This window comes from Ambystoma mexicanum, chromosome 2q (genome assembly GCF_040938575.1).
Source record: "Ambystoma mexicanum isolate Mex_15411 chromosome 2q, UKY_AmexF1_1, whole genome shotgun sequence".
Taxonomy (NCBI): Eukaryota; Metazoa; Chordata; class Amphibia; order Caudata; family Ambystomatidae; genus Ambystoma; species Ambystoma mexicanum.
The window spans coordinates 1,332,341,575-1,332,367,204 of NC_090924.1; the positions used below are offsets into that span (position 1 = coordinate 1,332,341,575).

General features: G+C 45.2%; 1 protein-coding gene across 6 annotated transcripts in view; it reads left to right on the forward strand.

Moving 5' to 3' along the window:
- RBMS3 (RNA binding motif single stranded interacting protein 3) overlaps positions 1–25,630 on the forward strand; it is a 2,259,106-nt gene that overhangs the window by 760,810 nt on the left and 1,472,666 nt on the right. For all 6 annotated transcript variants that reach the window (XM_069648793.1, XM_069648794.1, XM_069648792.1 and 3 more), the window contains exon 3: positions 3,340–3,398. In XM_069648793.1, the coding sequence (XP_069504894.1) occupies positions 3,340–3,398 (59 nt within the window). The remainder of the gene's footprint in view (positions 1–3,339; positions 3,399–25,630) is intronic.

Genomic DNA, 25,630 nt, shown 5'->3' on the forward strand with positions numbered 1-25,630 from the left:
TGCTTTCTATTGGCCGTCTAAGCTTTCTGTTTTGTTTTTGTTTTTAGAAGTCATAGATATCAAGACATGTAATATTTGCTTCAGAGAACTTTATCCAGCCAATGACCACACAATGAAAGATTTTTATATGGAGAGATCCACCTCTGTGTGGCTCATGGTGATAGATATGACTGCGCTTGTGCACCAATGAGTGGCATAAGGAAGATGCCTGTGGGTGAAATGCCCACTTTCATTCGATCACCCAGGGAACCGGAAGCCCGTGTCACCAAAGCCCCCCCGCCCCCGTAAGCCACTTGTATGCCGAGGGTTGAGTGTGCTTTATAAATGTAAAATAAATGTAATGTAAAATAAATGAATAAAATAAATAAACAAAGATGCCTTTCGTTGACTGGTGCTTATCCGTCACCACTGTGCATATCGTCCGTCTTGTTGTTCTTCTTTTGTGTGAGGCCTACGGGCGAGCGGCGTGTTACAAAAATTAAAATAAATAAATATCTGTGCCCCCGTTCCTCTCATATGAAGTCTTGTATCCGAATTTTGATATATAGATCTTCTTACTTGGTGCATAACAAGGGGTCAATGTGGTAATTTTCCTAAAAACTGGCAAACTAATGTTCACTGTTTTTTAAAAGGTTCCACACCAGAGGAATCTTTCACAGCATGTAAAGTTTAAAAGTTGATGCAAAATATGGCGCTAGCAATTCTTCTGAAGGCAACATTACAGCATTACCTCTCCACGTCCACTCTTCCTCGTCCCAGTACTTACATCATGAGGCCCCTACCTCCGACACAGGACCTTCTTCTATTTCTTTTGTTCTGTATAACTCCTCCCCTTAACCCACAAAATCCAGTTACATTTTTCCATCCTTCGGCAGGTTGACTATTCCCGGAGCGGGGCTCTGGGGAGCTAGTTGCTGGCCCCCTGGTGGGGCTGTGTGGCAGGGTCTCAGTTCCCTACAGTTGTAGTGTGCTCCCGGTTCCCCTACTGGGCTTGGGCTCCGGTTGAGCATAGACTGGAGCCTCTCCTGGTTTTTTGCTGTGCATTGTGACCAGCATGTGAGGTGTCCCCGCCCGGGTCCCTTCAGGCCCAGGCTCAGGTAAGGGGCTGCTGTTAGGCTCTGCCTTGATGTTTTGTGGGGGTCAGGGCCCCTGTGTATGCCCCGTAGCTGTCCATTCCACGAATCTGTGCTGTTGTCTCTGAGATCGATGCACATGGAACAGGTCCGGCAGTCTGATGGTCTTGTGCCTTTTGGGGGCAGTTTGGCCCTATCTCCAAGGGGGGCGGTTTTATTAGTGTTTCTCTGGAGGAGTCTGGAGTTAAACACTGCAGAAACGGCCATTGCCAGGAGGATTAAGGGATTGTTCTCCCTCATTGGTGGGGTTCTCCCAGTCCTTGAGTTACATGTCGTGGCTCAACAGGGGTTTTCTGGCGTTCCTGTTTTTTGCTGTGTTTGTGCTTCTGCTTACACCATTGGAAAAGTGCTCTGCTAAACTCAGACACCTAGCCCTTTCCTCTTCCTCGTCTTCCTCTTCCCCTGGGCTTCGCAAGGCAATTTTCTTTGGCCAGGAAGGACCTTGATAAGTTGTTTCTTCGGCGTCATGGCCAAACGCATGGGCACAAGCATGGACGTTAGTCATCTTCATCATCCTCCTCTTCTGGTGCAGAGTCCTCCGCTGCCGCTTCCTGTTCCTCATCGGCTGATGCAGAAGGGAAATATCTGGACCGGAAAGAGGTGGAGGAGGTTCTTGCACAAGTTTGGGACTGCATGGGGTTTTCGGAGCCCTTGGTGCAGGTGGATGGGGCTGACCCCACTATTCGACAATATAAACATACCCCGAGGATGGGGTTACCATTGGTCTCTGACATCCGGGCTAAAATCCTTCATGAGTGGCGTGATCCCGAGAAGATTGCCATGCCTCACTTTATGGCAAAGCTCTACCCATTAAAGGGGGTGAGAAGTTGCTCTCAGGCTCTGTTGAGGTTGATGATATCCTCGCTAGTCTGGTGGGTTGCTCCTCTGTGTCATCCGAGGAGATGGCTGTCTGGGACCCGGTGGACCGTAGGGTGAATTCCAGCCTGAAAAAGGTTTAAGCTGGTGCACATCTGGCCCTCAGGGTGAATATCTATGGCTCCTACACTGCAGAGACTGTGCTGAGTGGTTTCAGGAAGTTGAGTAAGGCCGTGGAAGGGGCCCTGACTGTGCCAAGCTGCTGGCTGACATGCAGCGGCAGGTTGAACTCTTGTCTGATCTGGCGTTTGATGGTGTGCATGTCTTGGCCATTGCATGGGTGCTGGTGTTGGCCCGGAGGCATGTTTTTGAGGATAAAGTGCATAAGGTGTTTCGTGTTGACAAACATGCAGACAAGTTGCGTCAGAGGTCTACCTCGACGGTCAAGAAATCTTCTTCCGGTGCGGGTGCAGGTTCAGGATGATCGTTCCCTGGTTCCTCCTCCTGCTCCTTTTGGAGGCCCAGTGGGCGGCAGTTCTCAGCGCTCTTCTTCTCTGGGCCCGTCCCAGAAGTCCTGACGGTTTAGGCAGGCTGGTGGCGGACTTCTCGACTGTTGTTTACGATATGGGACCAGTGGTGCTCGGGTTCTTGGGCTCTGGAAACTGTCCGGAGGGGTTATTGAGTGAACTTCCTGTCTCCCCATGTCCAGGGTTACATGGTTTGTACTGCTGTTCCACGCTCACTGGGCAAGAGGTTGGCTATGTCAACAGCTCTGTCCGAGTTGTTACTGATGGCGGCTGTCATGCCCGTTCCCTTTCCACTGAGGGGTCTGGGGTTTTACTCGTGGGTGTTTGTGGTTCCCAAACCTTCAGGGATATCTCACCTCATCTTGGGCCTCAAGGCTCTGAACTGCATCTTCCGGAAGGAACGCTTCAAGATGGAGACTTCCAAGAGTATGACCAGGAGTAATGAAGATTACCGGTAAGTAATCAGAGCATGTTTGAGCATCTCTTTATTGTCTGAACTCATTCACTAATCTCAGCAGTTTTTTAAGCTGAGAATAGCTTGCATCTGATTGGCGCTCAGCAACCATGTCCACACATTGATTTCCTGCAGTTCCTCCTGCTGAGGCTGACAAGCGCAATTTACTTGTGATAATTACAGCACATAGAGGCAGGAGCACAATGGCACAAAGCGCTACATGAAAACCTAATAATGTCAACATTATTATTATTTATCTCCTCTGTTCTCATATGGAGTTAGTGCTCATTTAGTTTCTTATTTATAAAAGCCATTAAAATTGAATGATAAGTCAATTTTTCATGTTATCATTCTAGATGTTACTCCATTAACCTATTAACACTACTTCTCCCCTTCCCCTCCTGTCTAGGTATGGCAAGATTGTCTCCACGAAGGCGATCCTCGACAAAAACACGAACCAGTGCAAAGGTACGTCCACCACCTCCTGAGACTTTTGCGGTGTGTTTGGTGTGTACACAGCCGCCCGCGAGGCAGATTGAATAATGCCTTGACGAGCTGTACTTCCAGAAGCATTGTTCATTAATTTTGTCATTAACAAACAAGATGAAATTCACAAGACGTAACAAGTATCAAATTGTTCGACTGGGCAAGTAACTTACCTTATTAGGTCTCCACTGTACAGTGGCCTCCTGGTTTGAGTGATAGCCGGGAAGTTGTGTACATTGATTTCCTGAAGGAGAAGCAGTGCCTGCGGGGAGAACTGCTCTCCTACTATGTCTATATAGGTTTTGCACGCCGTGAATGCTCACAGTGCATGCACTCTGTTTTGGCAAAGGAAGTGAACTTAAAAGTCTGGAAACTTGATTGAGGGATGAGTGGCAGCGAGTGGTCGAAGAGAGCGGGAACGGGCGGGAGCAGAGATCCACTACTTTTATTTTTCACTGTTAACAGTTCCACTAGTTGTGCAACCATTTTCACCATTCCGCAAGTGTTCATTGTGAAGTTAAAGCGCATTTCTCCACTTATCCACCCAGCAGCAGATACAGCTAAACTGAAATCTGTTTCAACTGTTTTGGCGGTCAAGCAGCATGACTGCAACCCAGGAAAAATGTGTTGCACGTTGCTCACCTCCCGGGTCACAGTTCCACTACTTTTGTTTGGTAGACTTCTACTACTGGTGGCAGCAAATCAAAATATGGAGACGTTTGCATGGCGAGGAAAGGAGACATGCCTCTATTGTAATCACCCTGACAATGACACATAGTTATAGCAGTTTGTACCTGCACAGGTGCACCAATGAAGAAAGTAAATAAATGAGGGTTGAAGCTCTCAATTTGACCATACTTCGGTTCCTTTGCACGGAAGCCCAGACACACACAATGGGTTTGGTGATGTACACAAGATCAGCACAATGTGCCTCATTACAAGTTCGGCGGTAACCCTGCAGGCGCTACGGGCGGGTTGCCGCCGGACTTTCAATATTTACTGCCGCCTGGCTTGCCGCAAACCCCAAGAGAGTACGACCCCGGTGTACCTGGAAGTCAGGCATCGTTAAATGTTAATCCCCATTCCCATTTGACTCCCATAGGAATCAATGGGAATGGGGATCACGGAAGCACCGGCACATGAGACCCGCCCGCAGAGTCGTACTATGCCAGTCCGGTAACAACGGTGCCGGTAGGCTTTTTACCGGACCGGCATGGTCGTAATGAGGCCCAGTGTCTTAGAAAGTGGTGGGTGACCATATTACTGAGACACCGTACCCAGAATGCATGAGTTTATGAAGGGAAAGTCCAGGGCAGGAAAAGTGGGGAACTGGAGTGAACCCATCACGCCAGGTGGAAGCAGAGATGCTGCTGACCAGGCAGCAAGTTAAATATATCTGAGACATGAGGAAAACAGTGCTTGTTATTATGCATACCGGTTAATACATGACATGTTCCTTCAGGTTTGTGTGCGCACAACAGTGTCTTTTCTTGTGTCTACGTGATGTATTCTGTGTATTGTGCATTTTTTGTATCGCTCTAAGGCATGCATATGAAGGGAAATGTCACTTCCCGCTTCCTACAAAAGCCTTGCCAGATCAAGGGGAGGAAGGGGTGGGGCGCAAAAAACGTATTGCATTGGAATCATATATGCATAACGTATATGGTGTGTAGCTGATAAGCTGCATCGCGGCAGCACACTGCGGTCCCTGATTCCACTTGTGTAGCACTGTTCCTGTGTGCAGGATGAATGGGTTAATGATAGGATATGGTTTGGTATGTATAACGTGCCACTACGCAAATGTTTCTAGACATTGCAGAGAGCTAGGGGCCCTGCCATTGCTAGATCACGTGTCTACATGTTGACAGGCCATGGTGGAATATACTGTATGAGGTGACCAGTCTTGCCCTTTTAAATGACATGCCAAGAGAATGGTCAGGTGGTGACTAAAAAGGGCCATATTATTGACCAACACAATATCCCTGTTTTATTGACCCTACATGGAAGCCTTGCCGGGAATATCAGCAGTCGCCTTCTGAGACAGAAGCATACACACTCCCACCCACACACACAACACCCCTACCCACCCACTGAGTACTTTACAGGTTATTTGCAAGCACTTGGTAAGTGGACTAGTGGTTGATGTCAAGCCCTAGGTGCCTAGAACCATTTGATTTGGCATTAAAGCGCATGCCACTAATATTAAGCGCTATCAGGTAATACTATCCCCACCAATATCACCATATATATGCTCGTCAGGAACGGCCATAGGCGATATTGTTAGTGGGGATCATTTTTGGGGTAAATGAGAGAAGGGGTTGCGGGGGTGTCCCCTCTCCTTTTAAAATAATATTTAATGGGTTAATATCGCTGCAAAATATGGCGCTATTCTTGTATGGCAATATTTTTGCGAGATTATTAACACATGGACCCTATTAAGAATCTTGGTGATGGGTAATATTCCTTTGCCAGTGATGCAAGCGTCGTCAGACCCCCTTCAGCCAGGCACATTATTCGTTGTCATCTACTTTGCTGCTTCACAAATTCATGAATGCGTGGCAGCCATCTTTAAATACCACATGTGGCTACTATTGCCTTTGCCATTTGCAGTGCATCTTAACTAACTAATGTATAAGTGCATGGGCTGTGTTTAACTAATGTTGCTTGTTATTGGCAAGTCAATCTGTAATGTGACTCAGCATTTTAGAAAGCTCCGTGGTACTTAGCATGTCAGTGTACATGTGCTTGAGCTGTGTGTTCGTTCACACACTCTTTGGAATGTTGTATGAATATGTCAGCGCCAGGACTCTCCTTTGCATAGTGGGGCCTGCTGTTGTTTTCTTTCTGTGCAGCTCCATGTCGGCCTTCGAGTAGCAGCGATCTTAACATGTCGTGCTGCATATCTGCAGATCCATGATGCTAAGCCCTATACTAACAGCCAATGTTCTCACTGAAAAAGCCCACGACACAGGCATGTACCAGGGAATCATGTGTCCATGTGCTGGAAAGTACTGTCCCCTCAAACCCTTGCTGGGAGACCCAGAAAAGATTACATTACAATAGGATTAGTCCATATGGCGATATGCCAGCTCACATGAACTAGGTTTTGGAGATGACACTTTTTCAGAGGGCTAGCGCAGATAGGTCTGCGCCCCAGAGCCGAGGCAAAGCTTTGTTCTAGCTTCACGACTACACACACCTCTTACACTCTTGTGTAAGTGAGTAACTTCCTTGACGATGGTCTTTGTCATAATTGACACATGATGTGAGCTCAACTGTCTACTAATAAAGGCGAGATCTGGGTTGAAACCCTCTTTCCAAGCGTCTGAGGTGCTTTCTGTTGTCCACCCATTTCACCCCATCCACCTTGGATGCTATTTCAGAGCCAGGCCATCTAACCGAAGATGCACCCTCTCCCACACATGTATACCTCACCAACATTTGAGAAAAAAAATAAAAGTGAACGAGAAGCATATTAAAATGAAATGTTTAATGGATACATGTAAATACATTTTTTTTTTAAAACAACAATAGTGGGTACTAGGGCATAGAAAGAGAGGGAAACAAGAAGAAATACAAAAAAAGACAAAAAGTAAACAATATTGAAATAAATGTGAGAAAGAGGTCAGTAGAAGCACAATCGTGGGTAACAGGCAGTCCCCCACATTTCTGAATAAAGTATAGAAGAAGATAAAGGATACAAAATCTACAAAAAAATGTGGTCATATGGCTTGAGGTGAAATGGGCCAAAAAACACTTCATTGGAATGTGGTATTGAGATTGGGCGGCGGTGAGACGGCTTTCATTGAGATGCTACAGCTCCATGCCTTCCTCGTACATATCTGGTGAACACTTCATTGCAATGGTTGTATTGAGACTGGGCGGCGGTGAGACGGCTTGCATTGAGATGTGAGACTGTCCGGCGGTGAGACAGCTTGCATTGAGATGCTACAGCTCCATGCCTTCCTCATACAGAACTGGTGAACACTTCATTGAAATGTTTGTATAGAGACTGGGCGGCGGTGAGACGGCTTTCATTGAGATGCTACAGCTCCATGCCTTCCTCATACAGAACTGGTGAACACTTCATTGAAATGGTTGTATTGAGACTGGGCGGCGGTGAGACGGCTTGCATTGAGATGTGAGACTGGGCGGCGGTGAGACGGCTTGCATTGAGATGTGAGACTGGGCGGCGGTGAGACGGCTTTCATTGAGATGCTACAGCTCCATGCCTTCCTCGTACATATCTGGTGAACACTTCATTGAAATGTTTGTATTAAGACTGTCCGGCGGTGAGACGGCTTGCATTGAGATGCTACAGCTCCATGCCTTCCTCATACAGAACTGGTGAACACTTCATTGAAATGCTTGTATTGAGACTTGGCGGCGGTGAGACGGCTTGCATTGAGATGCTACAGCTCCATGCCTTCCTCATACAGAACTGGTGAACACTTCATTGAAATGCTTGTATTGAGACTGGGCGGCGGTGAGACGGCTTGCATTGAGATGCTACAGCTCCATGCCTTCCTCATACAGAACTGGTGAACACTTCATTGGAATGTTTGTATTGAGACTGGGCGGTGGTGAGACGTCTTGCATTGAGATGCTACAGCTCCATGCCTTCCTCGTACAGAACTAGTTTTACAAGTGAAATTTGTTTTGAGGATAACTGTCGCCTCAGCCAAATAGGCAAGGTCCATGCATACAACCTGCGTACCTCCAGGAAAGTGCCTGGCAAACCCAGTGCATAATGTGAATCTCTTCTATGCCGCAGCTCCTTCTCACAGGTCTACTCAATGTGTGTGTGTCCTTATGCGGCAAATTCCCCTCAGCCCCCGGCCACCAGGTCTATAGGCATGTTAAGTTATTATTTTACATTATTTTAAGGATATCCTTATGCACTATAAAGTATACTTACAAAGAGGTTCACACAAGGTAATGCCTGGTCTTCAGTGCCGGATTAACCATTAGGCCAAGTGGGCACTGGCCTATGGGCCCCAGTCCTTTTAGGGGCCCCGCAACAATGAATCAAAATAAAACAGTGCAATTGAATTAAAAATGTATTAGGAGATAATTAGCAAAGCGGGACCCTGACATTTCGACTGCGTAGGGGCCTCCACGGGGTTTAATCTGGCACTGCTTATTTATTAAAAGTGTGTGCCATTGTGGATGATTTTTTCATATGAAGTCTTCTACCAATCATGTAACATTTGAACAGACAAACTTTAGCCCTAGAAACCTATCCAGGGAATCAATTAAGTCCCTTGGTTACACATCTAAATTCCTTTAAATGGCTGACACGTGTTTCACTCTCAGACGACTAACAAACTGCATCTGGTGTGGGCTTCTTCAGGGCCTGTTTGTTTAACATAGGTTGAAGAAAGTAATTAATATCCATTCTGACATACAACCTCCCCATAATTCTTGTACCACAGTGTGCTTTTCATACACACACCCAACTGTATCTATAAATAAAGACAGAAAAATAAAAGTAACAAAACACATTAGTTAGTCAATTGCATTTGGGAACAAAGACAAAATAGATGTGAAGACATTCATCAAAACACTGAAACTGGATAACCTCTTAATTATCTTCATGGATAAAATGTCTTATAACTTAGTTGTTGCCTAAAATCCCATGTATCTCGGCGAACTTTAATCGAACACATTAGCATTTTACATTTTAATTGCACCTACCATTCTTTCACCAAATACAACTTAAAAGCCTTGTTACTACACTTAAATCCATTGGAATATAGGTCAACCCACTTAAATGGCAATACCATTGATCTCCACTTAATTGGTGATATGATATGATTGGTTATATATGATGCGCTTAATACCCAGAGGTTTCTAAGCGCTGAACCAGGGATCGAACCTTTGTTGCTCTGTGTCGTCTTGCTTCCAAGGCGAGCACATTGCCCCTGAGCTATCCTCGTGATGACAAACGTTTTGTCCTGCCTCCCTTGGAGATGGTGCTGGATGTCCCACGCCAGTCTAACATTTTGTAATAGTGACGTTATACAGCATTAAGGCAAGACTTCTCCAAGATAAGTTAGCATTGTTATCATTGTGAAAACAAGGTTTACTTTCATTGGCTCACTGCTACCTGAATCTTGGATGTCTTGCCTACAATAGTGAGAAGAGTGCCTGGTTGCCAGCAGCGCGATGGAGGAACATGCCAGTTATAAGGCGTTCTTTTCAGAAAGCTGTAGTACTTGGCTACAAACTGCATAGAGGTGCAAAGAAAAAAACTCCATTGTGAAATGCTCTGCTCTAGAGAGATGGTGGAGTCTGTTTACTTGGAACATAGAATATTCACATCACAGGACCAGATAGAATAGGTTAATATAATGTGTGGTGCAATGGAAGAACTTAAAGAGATGGAGCAAGGTTCTGGGATGATGAAGGTTTTTGATTTGGCACTATGCACATGATTGCTGGTTGGCACCCAAGTGCTGTTTCTTTATTTGCTGCCTTCATAAGGGTTTGTTAAACCTGTTAGTATTATACTCCCTCTGGCTTGGGGTTTGCAATCTGTGTCTCTCCAAATATTTTGAACTACGACTCCCATGATCCCTCACATTCGACTGCACTCGCTAGGGCAGATTGTGGCAGCAATCCAAAGCATCTGAGGAGCAACAAGTTACAGGCCCCTCAGGGTTGGTAAGGTCGTCTCCTTATTCATATATTATTTTCATTTGGTGGACTACATTTCTATGCATGACACTCCTTCCCCTTCTCAGCTATCTGCACCTAGTGATGTTTGCTATTAATGCTATCTGAACTACATGTCTATGCATGACACTCCTTCACCTTCTCTGACTACATTTCTATGCATGACACTCCTTCACCTTCTCTGACCACATTTCTATGCATGACACTCCTTCCCCTTCTCTGCTATCTACACCTTGTGATGTTTGCTATTGATGCTATCTGAACTACATTTCTATGCATGGCACTCCTTCCCCTTCTCTGCTATCTGCACCTAGTGATGTTTGCTATTAATGCTATCTGAACTACATGTCTATGCATGCCACTCCTTCCCCTTCTCTGACTACATTTCTATGCATGACACTCCTTCCCCTTCTCTGACTACATTTCTATGCATGACACTCCTTCCCCTTCTCTGCTATCTGCACCTAGTGATGTTTGCTATTGATGCTATCTGAACTACATTTCTATGCATGGCACTCCTTCCCTTTCTCTGCTATCTGCACCTAGTGATGTTTGCTATTAATGCTATCTGAACTACATGTCTATGCATGACACTCCTTCCCCTTTTCTGACTACATTTCTATGCATGACACTCCTTCCCCTTCTCTGACTACATTTCTATGCATGACACTCCTTCCCCTTCTCTGCTATCTGCACCTAGTGATGTTTGCTATTGATGCTATCTGAACTACATGTCTATGCATGACACTCCTTCCCCTTCTCTGACTACATTTCTATGCCTGACACTCCTTCCCCTTCTCTGACTACATTTCTATGCATGACACTCCTTCCCCTTCTCTGACTACATTTCTATGCATGACACTCCTTCCCCTTCTCTGCAATCTGCACCTAGTGATGTTTGCTATTGATGCTATCTGAACTACATGTCTATGCATGACACTCCTTCCCCTTCTCTGACTACATTTCTATGCATGACACTCCTTCCCCTTCTCTGACTACATTTCTATGCATGACACTCCTTCCCCTTCTCTGCTATCTGCACCTAGTGATGTTTGCTATTGATGCTATCTGAACTACATGTCTATGCATGACACTCCTTCCCCTTCTCTGACTACATTTCTATGCATGACACTCCTTCCCCTTCTCTGCTATCTGCACCTAGTGATGTTTGCTATTGATGGTATCTGGAGGGTTTTAAGATAATTTGTAAGAATTGTATTAAGGAGCAGCTAAATTATTGGGGTTGGATAAAAACAAATAAATGTATTGGATTCTCATGAATTCACAAATAGAAAAAGAACCAGGGAAAGCCATGAACTAATCGTATTCCTTTCCCTGTGTCGGGGATCTGCAAATTTTGGCTCGAAAGACATTTTGGACTACAACTCCCATCAGTCCTATCCAGCAATGTCAAAGGGGAGAGATTGTGGCAATGGTAGTGTAAAAAACCGGTGGAGCCGCAGGTTGCAGACTTGTGTCCCTATGTACTCATGATTTTGTTGCCTATCAGGCACTCTCAGGACCCAGGTTACTTGGAAATTTCAGGAAATCTCTGAATTGTGTCACCATTCTTCAGCTCCCCGCCTCATTCTCATTTTGGTAATAGGCACTCAGACTCCCCAAAGTTATTTTATGTATTGATCTCGGATTTACTGGCCATTTATATTTAATTGTAAATGCAAAGACCCTCAAAAAGGAAGACAATAATTGGCTGCCTTGGAATGCTAAAGTACTTAAACATCCTTCTGCCCCAAACAGGTCCGCCTCCATGGGGCTGCAATCGGCCACAAAACAGAGGCCTATTATACCGACAGAAATCTGGTATATTGGAAGAGAGACCCGTAGGCTCAGCCTCCACTGGAAAAAGACTCTAAAGTTCTCGAAGTCTTTGGAGGGCTTGAGGCATTGAGTTCCGAAATGTTCGCCCGAGCTCTGCAAACATTTTGAAGTGTTTATCCTCCAAAAAATTGACCGCATTTTTGCGGTATATTGCCTATACGGTGCTAGTCACCAATCATAGATACCTTCCTTCATATTCTTTTTTAATCTTACCCACAACCAACAATGTCCAACATTATCTTCACTGTTTGAATGACTTTATAAAGGAAATCAGGCTCCAGGGAAGTACTGTAACCCTTTTCATGCTCACCAAATGCTGTAGTAACATCTACTCCATCTCTCTTCCTATCTTTCCTTCACCAACTGCTCAGTCACCCACATTCTGATACCAATTCACTCCTCTCCCTTCTAAGAGCCTTACTACTCAACATTCTCTGTGTTGATGACCGTGCTCTTGATAACCAAGATATGACAAATGCCTTTCTATGGGCCTGATTCACAGAGCGTTTTCCTATGGGATTGCGCCATTATAAAACACTTCTGTGACCTATGTGCCACGTTGCCTCTAGATTTTAGGCAGGGGTCAAGACCTAAAGAAAAGTGTGGGGGGGGTCTCATTAACCTAATAATTGAATGTGGTGTCACCATTAAGTGGCATATCAAGGGGCCCTCTGAAAAAAGTGGGGTGTTTTCTGAAAAAGTGGGGGGGGGGCTCTGTCCACCTGTGTGTATCCTTGACTTGATCCCTGTTATTAGGTTTTAGCCATGCATACTGTGCCATACATTCTTTTTTGCTACATCATAAATAGGAATCCTGGCTGAACTTATGAGGTATTTAGTTGATCTGCATTTCTCTCTGTTTTTATTCATATTTTGTGACCATTTCATGGCTTACGTTATTTATCCACATTTATTGTTGGATGAGAAACACGAGTTGCAACTAACATTTTCCCTAATTTTTTCAAATGAATAATGTCCATTGGTGGGTGGGTCCCTGTAATGGGACCAGGGTGCCTGAAAATCAAGTTCCATGTTTGTCTTCACAGTAAATGTGATGCTATTTGCGCCTGCATCACAACATGGAGCACATAGGGCTAGTTCCATGAATATGGCTTCTTGGCACTAGAGTCAATAAGCCTTCAAGAGCATACTGGAGAGAAGAAATGGGGTGTTGATTGGTGATGAGGCATCATGACTCTCTCGGGGAGTGAACGCTTCTTCCACTCTCGTACAGCCCAGACAGGAAGGCTGTTTCTTCTCTACGGGCCCATCTCTATGGTTTCTGCAAGGGCCCGGTCCCCCGATGATAGTCCATCACTGGCCAGGCAATCAGGGGTGGACTGGAAACTAAATGAGGCCCTGGAAATAATTACTGGGGACCAAAAGAAGCCCTGGAAATAATGTTCAAAGTGGCACCATATCACACATTTTCAGCAAGCTCAATGCTTTTCCTATGAGAACATTTGGAAATACCACACAAAAGAGGCCCAGGGTGCAGAGGCCCACTGGGAAATCTCCACAGTTCCCTATAGGCCAGTTCAACCCTGCAGGGAATACTGTCTCTGTATTCACTTAATAATTCCGAACCCATTCTGAAGCAGGTGTGCATTCGGACTCCGTGAAGTTGTGTGAATGGCAGAGGTGTGCTTGATAAAGCCCCTGTTCACTTGCCAAAGAGTAACTATTTTATTTATGTATTTATGTATTTAATAGAAGTGCCACACGCCCAAAGGCCTCAGAGAGCTAACACACAATGAAACAAAAACAAACGAACATTATACAGAGTAATAAGCCAGTAGGTGAGAAGTTAAAAATCAGGGTAAAAAAGAAAGCATTTAAATGGATCTAAGGAAATCCTGGTAAAACACAACAAACAACACAGTCTTGTAGAACATGTGTCTAGCTTCACATCAACCACAAGTCTCAGATTCGAGGAGCCCCTCAGCAGATATTGACACATGCTCAGGAACAGTGGCAGGCTACTGGGCCCACATCCCACAAGAACACAGTCCCTGTTCTTCTGGGCAAGAACCTGAAATTCTATTAAAATGTCAACGATGCACCAGTGTGTACTAAGAATTGTTTGCCTGTTGTGTTTCAGCTGGTGCAGCAGTGCCAACCAGGGATGCTCCATTCCTTATGCATTTGAGCTTCCTATATGGATAAGGCAGGAGGACAAAGTGGGGTCTATGGGACCAATGCAATGCTATACATGCACCACAAGCTCTTCCAACGCAGGTACCTGGTGCGGATATGCCTGCTGAGAAGCTGGCCCAGATGCTGGCAGGGAGCAGATGAATAGTGGCAGGAAATCAAGTCGTGGTGCTGTAAACTCAAAGACTGTGAAGTGAGGGGCAGCACTGTAGTCCCAGGACTAGAACCTAGCAATGAAGGCTAGCTGGGCAGGCTCTTGTCGATTTCTTGACACACACTGCAAGGCCACTAGTAAAACTAAAGAACCTCGCCTTGAGAACCAGGGAGTGGAGGAAGGTATTATCCTCCCTGTAAGTACCAGTCAGTGGGGAGAGCACCACATCACTTTGCCCAGAGAAAGATAATGACCCGAGAGAGACCCTGAGGGCTCGAGTCTTAACTACAGGCCGGAATAACGTGAAGACCGGCAAAATCCTGTGCTGTCTGCAGCCTGCACAAGTGTGGTGGGTCCTGGCTGGTCCCTGATGCCCTGATCTCCTGCTCAAAGTGAGCTCTTTGCCTGTCTGCGTTTCACCTTGCAGATGGCTACACCATGGCAGCAGAACTGGACGGCCATCTTCCCTGCTGCTCCTGTGACGCCAGGCCGCTTCATCACTGCTGCGCTGTTCGGCTACCCGTGGACTCTCCTCTTCCTCCTGGAGCTGGCCACTCCCCCCATGACCCGCCCACCTCCCCCGTAATTGGAGTGGAGTTATCATCCACTCTGGGGCAAAGCCCCGGGGGAAGTCCGGCAAAGTCCTCTGCTGTATGTATTGGGCAGCAGTTTTCATTATTTTTCTCCACCGGTTTTAACCCTTGTGCAGCGTTATTATGTTTTCCTTATATATTTACTCGCTCCACTCCCAACGCGCAACCCCTACTGGACCTTCAACATCTCCCTCGTCTCTCCTGGCGCCTCACCCTTCTACATTGTGGGGCTACAGGTACCTTTTTCCATCCTGTCGCTGGTTGGTTCCCTCTGCCTCCAGTTGTTCTGCTCTGTTACTCCTGTACCTATCATCTTTGTTTTCCTGTCTGTCATGTTCTATTCTGTCCCATCTTTCTATACTTCACAGCCCCCTACTCATCTTTCCAATCACAATCTGCAGGATCTCACTTATCTCCCTCACTGAGCATTCTTCCCCCATCAACGTTGCTCTTTGGAATGCACGTTCGATCTGTAACGAGGCTCACTCTTCCCCAGACACTTTTCTTCGTCTCAGTCTGCACTTTCTCTGCATCACTGAAAGCTAGTTGTTCATCCTATAATTCTGTTATCCCGCTGCTTTGACATCCTCTTCTACACCTTTTTTCAACACCCCACGTCCCTTGAGTCATGGGCGTAGTATTGGCATTCTCTATCGCCCTTCCTACACCAATTCTCCTTTCCCTCCTATTCTACCTCTTTTTTCTTTTGCTTTCAATACCACTACCCTCTGTTCTCTAAACATTTCCCTTTAGCTTTTCCTTTGATGTACCCCCCCTCTCCCTCCTCTTTGTGTGAGGACCTCCATGTTCTTTCGTCCTCTATCCTTCCTTTTGATGCCCCTTTGTTTCTCCTCAGTGATTTCAATCTCCATATTTCCTCAATTTATCCTTCTGTTCCTATCACATCTCTTCTTGGTTCTTTCTTCCTTTCCTCTGCTCCTTTGCCTTCTTCACACGTTCATGGTTCCTGTTTGGACCTTATTTTCTCTTCACCTTTATCCTTGACTTCAGTCACTGCTTTCCCCATCTACTCATCGGATCATGCTGTTCTATTTTTTTTATCTTATACCTCTTTCCGCCACTGATCTCTTACCTTCTTCTTGAACCTTTCTCCTTCACAGCTTATGCAGCTTCAATGAATCTGTTTTCAATTCTGTGGTAACTTCATCTCTTCGCTGCTGTGCGACTTTAAGTCTTCATCTGTTGACTCTGCCTTTTCTCTCTTCTCTTCAGTTCTTTCGGACACACTAGACTTTTTTGTTTCCTGCTTCTTCATTCACTCCCTCACGTAAGCCCCTGCAACCCCGGCTGACTCTGTCACTCCACTCACTGCGTCGCAACCTCTGCCATGCATTGCAGCGTTGGCAGAAATCTCGGTTTCATGCACATTTTTCTCTCCGTTCTTCACCCCACACCTCATTTGATGCTGCCTTAGTCTCTCTCAAACAGCTATATTACATTGACCTTCTTGATTCCGTCTCTTCTCATCCTCTGCACCTGTTTCAGACTTTATTCCGTCGTCTTTCCCCTCATTCTCCTGATCCTGCCCCTTCTTCTTCTCTTTCTGCTTTTGACCTGGCCTCTTATTTTTTCTTCTAAGGTACCTCTTTTGCATTCATTACCTCTTTTACTACTCCTCCCACCCTACTATCAACCTGCCCATCTGCTTCGTATGTGTCTTCTTACCTTCCTATCACTGTTGCCAACACTGTTACCTTCCTTTCTAAAGCTCCCACTACTTCTGCTCCTACTGATCCCCTCCCATCACCGCTTATTTCTAAGGTCTATACTTTTCTTCTCCCTTATACCACTTCTCTCTTTAATTCCTTTCTGTAATCTTCTATCTTCCCATAATCCTTTAAACATGCCTCTATTCTTCCTATTCTTAAGAAGCATTGTTAAGATCCACTCCCCCACTCTAATTTTCAACCTGTATCACCCCTTCCCTATCTCTCTAAGATTGTAGCGCAAATCGTTTATTCCCAGGTCTCCTCTCATCTGAATTCTTATTCTCTTCTTCCTCTCTTTCAGTCTGCTTTTCGTCCTTGTCACTCTACGGAGACTGCTCTTCTTTCTGTCACTAACTCAATTCAATCGGCCCTCTATGCCAAACATTCTTTGCTTCTGGTACTTTCGGATCTATCAGCAACATTTGATACTATTGACCACTCTCTCTTTCTTGCTTTAATTCCTTCTCTTGGTCTTAATATTCTGTTCTCCACTGGTTTCACTCCTGACTCTTCAGCCAAACCCGTTCTGTCACCTGGGCCAGCCATTCTTCTCCCACTTTACTTCTTCATTATGGTGTCCTGCAGGGCTCATACTTTTCACTTTACACTGCTCTTCTTACTTCTATCATCACTTCATTCGTGCTATTCCATCACTTTTATGCTGCTGATTCACACCTATGTCTTTCCTGCATTTACCCCCGCTATACATAGCACCATTATTTCCTGTCTCCCTGCCATCCAGTCTTGGATGTCCACTCACTTTCTTCCTCTTAACGCACTTAACCCATCCAAGACAGAAGTTATTTTCTTTCCTGCAGTTCTATCCATCCTCCATCCCCTCCTGCCTCTATTTCTCTGGCTCCTACTTCCCTACCCATTTCTTCTTCTGCCTGGAATTTCGGCATACTTATTGAGTCTTCTCTAACTTTTTCCTTACATATTTGTGCACTTTCCTAGTCCTGCCAATGCCATCTTTTTAAGCTTTGTAAAGTAAGACCCTTTCTTTTCATGCAAGTACGCTTCTTATATCTGCTCTTGTATTTTCTCATCTCTTCTACGGTTGGCCTTCCAGCTACTCATCTGACCCCTCTCCGTTCTGATTACAACTTTTGAATTTGTCTTCTTTTTTCTGGATCTTCTCGTGAATCTATCGTTCCAGCTCGGGCTTCTCTGTGCTGCTTTTCAATTCCCTTTGTTTTGTATTGAAAACTCTACATGATCTTGCTGCTCTGTATCTTTCCTCACTCATATCATATTATTTTCCTACATTTTTATTATGTTCTGAATCTTTGTTTCTTCTTTCGGTTTCTCACCCTCCTTGTACCTGGCCATGTTTCCAGTCTTGTTCTGTACTTGCACCTCCTCATTAGAACACACTTCCTCTTTCTATTTGTTCTCGCTCTCTCCCTACCCAATGTTTCACGGGCGTCTTAATGACCATCTTCTTTCTTCTTGAAATTTGAACAGCATTTGTCTCATTCATTCTTCATTTATGGACCGTTTTTATTATTGTGGAAAACGCTTTGGCACATGGAGTACAACAATCTTCAAAAGCCCTCACCTATCCCAGAGGTCCCACAAGACCAAGACAACGATGAGCCCGCTTGGCAATTACTGGGAAAACTTCTAGGTGCAACCAAAGATCAAAAAGTATTCCGTGACGCTATACACTCTCTAAGACTGTGAGACATTGCCCTGACTGTGGACACCAAGGACCCGTAGGATTTATTCTAGGGCATGACGTTTAGGATTCAGGTCAGTAGGTCCTTTTATGTGGGTTGTTCACAGAGTTATGTTTACTCTTTTTACCCTCATTACCCTCTTTATTTTATTCTATTTACCCCCATTAGCTTCTTAACCTACCTCTGATCTGCCTTCAAGCTAACATTTTTCCCTCGCCTCTTACCAGCCTCTGTCCCTCACTTCCTCTACCTCCACTCTAGCTCCTCACCCATCGTGGTCACGACCCAAGCACAGCTGGCCGAACCACCTACCTGCACTTAAGAATTTCCAATGTTGAATGTCCTTCATCTAGTATGTCCACTTATGTGTTGTCCCCGGTGACTGTTCCATTTACTCCTCTCCAAAACCTGGTCAGAATGTCCCTCAAACTCACCCCATTCTAAGAAGCTCACCTCTTCCCATCAAATCTGATATCTTATCCATTGTACCCTTTCATTTAATCAAAAGAGCATTGTTCCTCCCTGCAAATAAATTCATATAAATAAACTCTATCCACCCCTCCGGGTAGGTTTTCCCCAACACGTGTCTCCTTCATGAACCGAATAGCCTGGTCTGGGGGATCTCTTCTCCCCTCGTGACAAGACACATGTTTGTTTAGGAATGTTTTCATCCTGATTCATTTTTATGATTATGTGTGTACGGTTAATTTCTTTAGATTTAGACTATAGGTTGCTTTGATCTTCCCAGTTTATTTTGTATTTAATTTCTCCATTTGCCTTCGTTTTCCTACAGGCTACATTGCTGTAGAGCCACCTTTGTTTGCCATGTTTAGTGCAGCTAAAATTAATCAACGGGCACACTTCTGTTAGGAGTAGAAATGTTCATATTCATTTTAATACTAGAAAAGCATCCCCTCAGTCTGAATTGAATTGATTAAAATATACTGCCCCTGTTGGACCTCATTCTTAACAGCACTTTGCTTTTCTTCTATTGTTTTGTGTTCCTGTCAATGAGAAATCCCAGAAACCACATGCTTGGATTACATGAATAATGCAGCGGCTTGTTCTTGCCTGTTTGAACCCTTTTGTGATGCAGAAAAGGTGATGGATTTTCACATTTTGTGGTACATTCTTGAGAGTGATGGATTGCACCCGGATTGGCTTCGAAAACAACCTTGATCACTGCACTGGCATTTCAGCTGCGCCTGTGCATGAGTCGTGTGGTCGATTTCAAGGAGGATGGCACCCCCCAGACCTCCCCTCAGGTCCTTAGCACAACTAGAGTCCCACATACATTGATTTGTGTTTTTGATGATCTGTTTGACAAGGAACGGGTGACAAAACTCGCATGTTAGACGTGCGACTGTACATTTGGGCACTGACTTTGAACCCACAAATGATTGCTTGTGCTGTGTGTAGAGAACAAGAGGCATGAGAAGAATGTGTGAGATCAATGGTGCATGTGTGTGTGGAGAAGTGAACTCAGAAGAATGGGGAGTGTGGAGAAGAGAACTCCGAAGAATGGGGTGTGTGGAGAAGAAGGGGAGTGAGAAGAATGCGTGACTAGAGAAGCAGGGGCGTGAGATGCATGGTGCATATGTGTATGGTGAAAAGAACTCAGAAGAAGGGGGTGTGCGGAGAAGAAAACTAAGTATGGGGTGTGTGGAGAAGAAGGGGAGTGAGAAGCATGTGTGACTAGAGAAGCAGGGCGTCAGATGCATGTTGCATGTGTGTGCGGAGAAGATAACTCAGAAGAATGGGGTGTGTGGAGAAGAGAACTCAGAAGAATGTGGTGTGTGGAGAAGAAGGGCAGTGAGAAGCATGTGTGACTAGAGAAGCAGGGGCGTGAGATGCATGGTGCATGTGTGTGCGGAGAAGAGAACTCAGAAGAATGGGGTGTGAAGAGAACTCAGAAGAATGGGGTGTGTGGAGAAGAAGGGGAGTGAGAAGCATGTGTGACTAGAGAAGCAGGGGCGTGAGATGCATGGTGCATGTGTGTGCGGAGAAGAGAACTCAGAAGAATGGGGTGTGAAGAGAACTCAGAAGAATGGGGTGTGTGGAGAAGAAGGGGAGTGAGAAGCATGTGTGACTAGAGAAGCAGGGGCATGAGATGCATGGTGCATGTGTGTGCGGAGAAGAGAACTCCGAAGAATGGGCTGTGTGGAGAAGAGAACTCAGAAGAATGGGCTGTGTGGAGAAGAAGGGGAGTGAGAAGAATGGGTGACTAGAGAAGCAATGCGTGAGGTGCATGTGTGTGTGGAGAAGAGAACTCAGAAGAATGGGGTGTGTGGAGAAGAGAACTCAGAAGAATGGGGTGTGTGGAGAAGAAGGGGAATGAGAAAAATGTGTGACTAGAGAAGCTGGGGCGTGAGATGCATGGTGCATGTGTGTGTGGAGAAGATAACTCAGAGGAATGTGGTGTGTGGAGAAGAGAACTCAGAAGAATGGTGCGTGTGGAGAAGATAACTCAGAAGAATGGGGTGTGTGGAGCAGAGAAATCAGAAGAATGTGGTGTGTGGAGAAGAAGGGGAGTGAGAAGAATGTGTGACTAGAGAAGCAGGGCGTCAGATGCATGGTGCAAGTGTGTGTGAAAAAGAGAACTCAGAAGAATGGGGTGTGTGGAGAGGAGAACTCAGAAGAATGGGGTGTGTGGAGAAGAAGGGGAATGAGAAAAATGGGTGACTAGAGAAGCAGGGGCGTGAGATGCATGGTGCATGTGTGTGTGGAGAAGATAACTCAGAAGAATGTGGTGTGTGGAGAAGAGAACTCAGAAGAATGGTGTGTGTGGAGAAGATAACTCAGAAGAATGGGGTGTGTGGAGAAGATAACGAAGAAGAATGGGGCGTGTGAAGAAGAGAACTCAGAAGAATGGGGTGTGTGGCGAAGAAGGGGAGAGAGAAGCATGTGTGACTAGAAGCAGGTGCGTGAGATGCATGGTGCATGTGTGTGCGGATAGGAGAACTCAGAAGAATGGGGTGTGTGGAGAAGAGAACTCAGAAGAATGGGGTGTGGTGAGAAGAAGGGGAGTGAAAAGCATGTGTGACTTGAGAAGCAGGGGCATGAGATGCATGGTACATGTGTGTGCGGAGAAGAGAACTCAGAAGAATGGTGTGTGTGGAGAGGAGAACTCAGAAGAATGATGTGTGTGGAGGAGATAACTCAGAAGAATGGTGTGTGTGGAGAAGATAACTCAGAAGAATGGGGTGTGTGGAGCAGAGAAATCAGAAGAATGTGGTGTGTGGAGAAGAAGGGGAGTGAGAAGAATGTGTGACTAGAGAAGCAGGGCGTCAGATGCATGGTGCAAGTGTGTGTGAAAAAGAGAACTCAGAAGAATGGGGTGTGTGGAGAGGAGAACTCAGAAGAATGGGGTGTGTGGAGAAGAAGGGGAATGAGAAAAATGGGTGACTAGAGAAGCAGGGGCGTGAGATGCATGTGTGTGTGGAGAAGATAACTCAGAAGAATGTGGTGTGTGGAGAAGAGAACTCAGAAGAATGGTGTGTGTGGAGAAGATAACTCAGAAGAATGGGGTGTGTGGAGAAGATAACGCAGAAGAATGGGGCGTGTGAAGAAGAGAACTCAGAAGAATGGGGTGTGTGGCGAAGAAGGGGAGAGAGAAGCATGTGTGACTAGAAGCAGGTGCGTGAGATGCATGGTGCATGTGTGTGCGGATAGGAGAACTCAGAAGAATGGGGTGTGTGGAGAAGAGAACTCAGAAGAATGGGGTGTGGTGAGAAGAAGGAGAGTGAAAAGCATGTGTGACTTGAGAAGCAGGGGCATGAGATGCATGGTACATGTGTGTGCGGAGAAGAGAACTCAGAAGAATGGGGTGTGTGGAGAGGAGAACTCAGAAGAATGATGTGTGTGGAGAAGATAACTCAGAAGAATGGGGTGTGTGGAGAATAAGGGGAGTGCCAAGAATGGTGTGACTACAGATGTAGAGGAGTGAGAAGAATGGTGTTTTGGAGGGGAAAAGGGAGTCAGAAGAATGCTGCGTGTAAAGAAGAGGTGTGACACGAATGGTATGTGTGTGTGGAGGGAACGGGGTGAGAAGAATGATATGTAGAGAAGAAAAGGTATTGGGAAGAATGGTGTTGCTAGCGAAGAAGGGAATTGAGAAGAAAAGTGTATATGTAGAAGAAAGGGGAATAAAAAAAGAAGCGTTGATAGAAAAAGAGAATAATAAAAACGGTCTGTGCAGAGAAAATGAGGAATGAGAAGAATGGTGTGTTTAGTGAAGAAGTCTTGTCAGAAGAATGGTGTGTGTACAGAAACAGGGTTGTGAGAAGAATGCTGTGTGCAGAGTAGAAGGGGAGTTGGAAGAATGGTGTGTGCAGAGAAGGGTTGTGAGAATAATAATGTGTGTAGAGAAGAAGGATTGTGAGAAGAATGGTGTGTGTAGAGAAGCAGGGTTGTGAGAAGAATGGTGTGTTTAGAGTAGAAGGGGAGTTGGAAGAATGGTGTGTGCTGAGAAGAAGGGTTGTGAGAAGAATGGTGTGTGTAGAGTAGAAGGGGAGTTGGAAGAATGGTGTGTGCAGAGAAGAAGGGTTGTGAGAAGAATGGTGTGTGTTGAGAAGAAGGGGAGTGGGAAGAATAGCGTGCATAGAACAGGAGGGGAGTGCTAAGAATGGTGGGTTTAGAGAAGAAGGGGAGTGAGACGAGTGGCGTGTGTAGGGAAGAATGCAAACGTGAAGAATGGAGTGTGTAGAAAAGGGTAGTGAGAAGAATGGTGGCTGCTACTGCCTTACTTCACATTACTAAATGTGAGTGTGGGGTTGGGAAGGGTTCCTTCCATGGAGAGCAATATGGGATAGTAGGTTCTCGTCAAGCTTTAGAAGAGTCACATGAATTATTGGCCGAATTAGTACCTGCAGTACCAGGGATAGCCTTACAGAAATAGGAAATCTACTCTAGTCTGATTCCTTAATATTGCCTCCCTTGAAGTCCTTCAAATGCCTACAAACAAATGTAGAGTTCTTTGCTCATGCTGCTGTGGTATCACTTAAGTGCCAACGACCTTCAGTGCCCAGCTATGCCTCATTAGAACAGTGGACAGATGCTTTGGGACTCCACTTCTGCCTTCTTCAACAATCTAGGGGTGGGGGGCGCTTACACAACAATCACAAGAGACGCTCCACACCTCAGCAATAGCATTGATTCCCTTCCAGCGTGGCACATTGAATTGCAGGCTGGGATCCGGCGAAAGAGACTCACCCTGTGTACATAATGGATTCCTTGGAGATAGTGTTGAGACGTCCATGAATTCCAGAATGAATGGAGTAGCATAAAGGAGCTGAGCTATTCCATACTTCTGACACCCGGGAGCGGGGCTTCTGCTGACAAGAGACAGTCCTTTGAAAGGCTACAGGATCTTGCAGCATGATGACAAACATCCTTGCACTCCCACCACGGCACAAAACCACTACACATTGAGGAAAAATACTTTGCAATTTTAGTAATGGGTATTACATTGGTTCCATGCGTTTTTACCGGCAGTTCTTTTTTTTTACTGATTTGATTTGCAGCTGCAAAACACAGACACATCCTCCTGCAGAATCGTGTTAATACCTAACACCCCTATTTCTATAAATCCATTATTCCCTTTTTCCATACTTACCTTTTTTTTTATGTTTACATATACAGTGAATTTCAGTGCAATGTATCCTCTGCACTGACACATATGTGCAGTGACTATTCTGCAATGAACTCCATGGATATATCAGATTCTCATGACACAATGCTGGTTGTGCAGTTTTCAGTGGCACATGTGTCATTTCCGGTGTCTATCAGGTAACTTTCTGGCATATCTGGCAGAGAGTCTGACCAAAAAGGCTGCCCAGAGAGCACTCAGTTCTAACGGAAATGCACCAAAATATCACCTCCAGAATTCTGAATCCCGAAAAACCAACTATTTTTTTTTACCCCTTACACCACATTTATATGTTGGGGGGGTATGGGATATTATAATAGTATGGGGCACTGTGGGGCGTCTCCACCCACATATGAATGAGGTGTAAAGGGGGTTGAAAAAAAGAAGAAAAAGAACGCCATTTTCAGCCATCGGAATTCTGGGGGTCGTAGTAATTACATAGATCTGATGTTACAATTTGCTCTCTGTGCCCTGAACCAAATTAATCACAATGTGGAGGCGTGCCTCCTTTGCGGCAGCACCCAGGGCATGGAATGGCCAGCCACCAGACCTGAGAAGTATGGACCGACTGATGCCTTCAAGAGTAAGATGAAGGCTTCTCTTTAGGTAACTCCTGGCGCTTCCCTTGGCTCCTATGGTATTCTCATTAGTCTCTTTGTGTCTTGTTATGAATAGGTTATGTATGTTTTGTTTTTCGTTTGTAGCCTATCGCTAGCACCCTTATATCTTTGGGCCCGCTGGCGCTTTATATATACATTACATTAAATTAAAACTAAGCACATACATCGCCTTAGGTTATTCTGAGAGCCAGAACATGGGCAACACATATGAAATAATTAGTAAGAATATTAATCTGGCTATAATGTGTTTCTGAACAAATGTCAAGGTAATTGTAACCAGTCAGCTAGGCTTGTGTGGGATATACCCATTGGGGCACTTTGCTTATGTGCTCAATTGGTTTATAGTCATTCTTTCGAAAAGAAGTTATCGAAACCAATCCGTCGACAATAGACATGGACTGGTTGCAATTGAAATACACTTTCACATGTTAAAAGTAGCATTTCAATGCTTTTTTTGTTGTAACTTTGAAACGTTACATGGAGCTGTCCAGTGCTGTCATTTGAGCTCTGGACAGCTCCATGTAACGTTTCAAAGTTTTTGTGTATATTGGGTTCCTACCCAAACCCCCCCAAACTCCATGACACCCACCCACCCATCCCTAACCTTGCCCTGCACTAATACTTACCATCACATGTCGATGGCACTTTCAATTTTTTTTCAACAAAATTGTCATTCGAAAGAATGGCAATTTGACAAAAAAAGTTAGAAAGTTTGCGATTCGAAACTTTGACATTCGTAAGAATGACAGGATACCCCTTCAATTCACCCCCTAATTCACCCTGGAGTGGAGCATTCCAGCCCACATTCATATGTCAAAGGTATTCATTTTTGTACTGGACCATTGGAATAGCTGCCATTTTGCGTCACGGTACAAGGCACTATGTATTTGCAGAGCCTTGCATTTTGAAATGTGATAGTTACTGTTCGCAGATTGTCTAATTACTAACTGCATAAGTCCTACTGTTTTCTGATTATATAAGGGCTGATGTCATTATAAGCTGATGTAATTGGGCGCGGTCTGAAATGCAGCACCCTTTCACCTTCATCCAGTCAGATGAGTATGAAAGGGGCCCCTACGGGTCCCTTACGTCTATGGAAACAAGGCAAGTCACCACA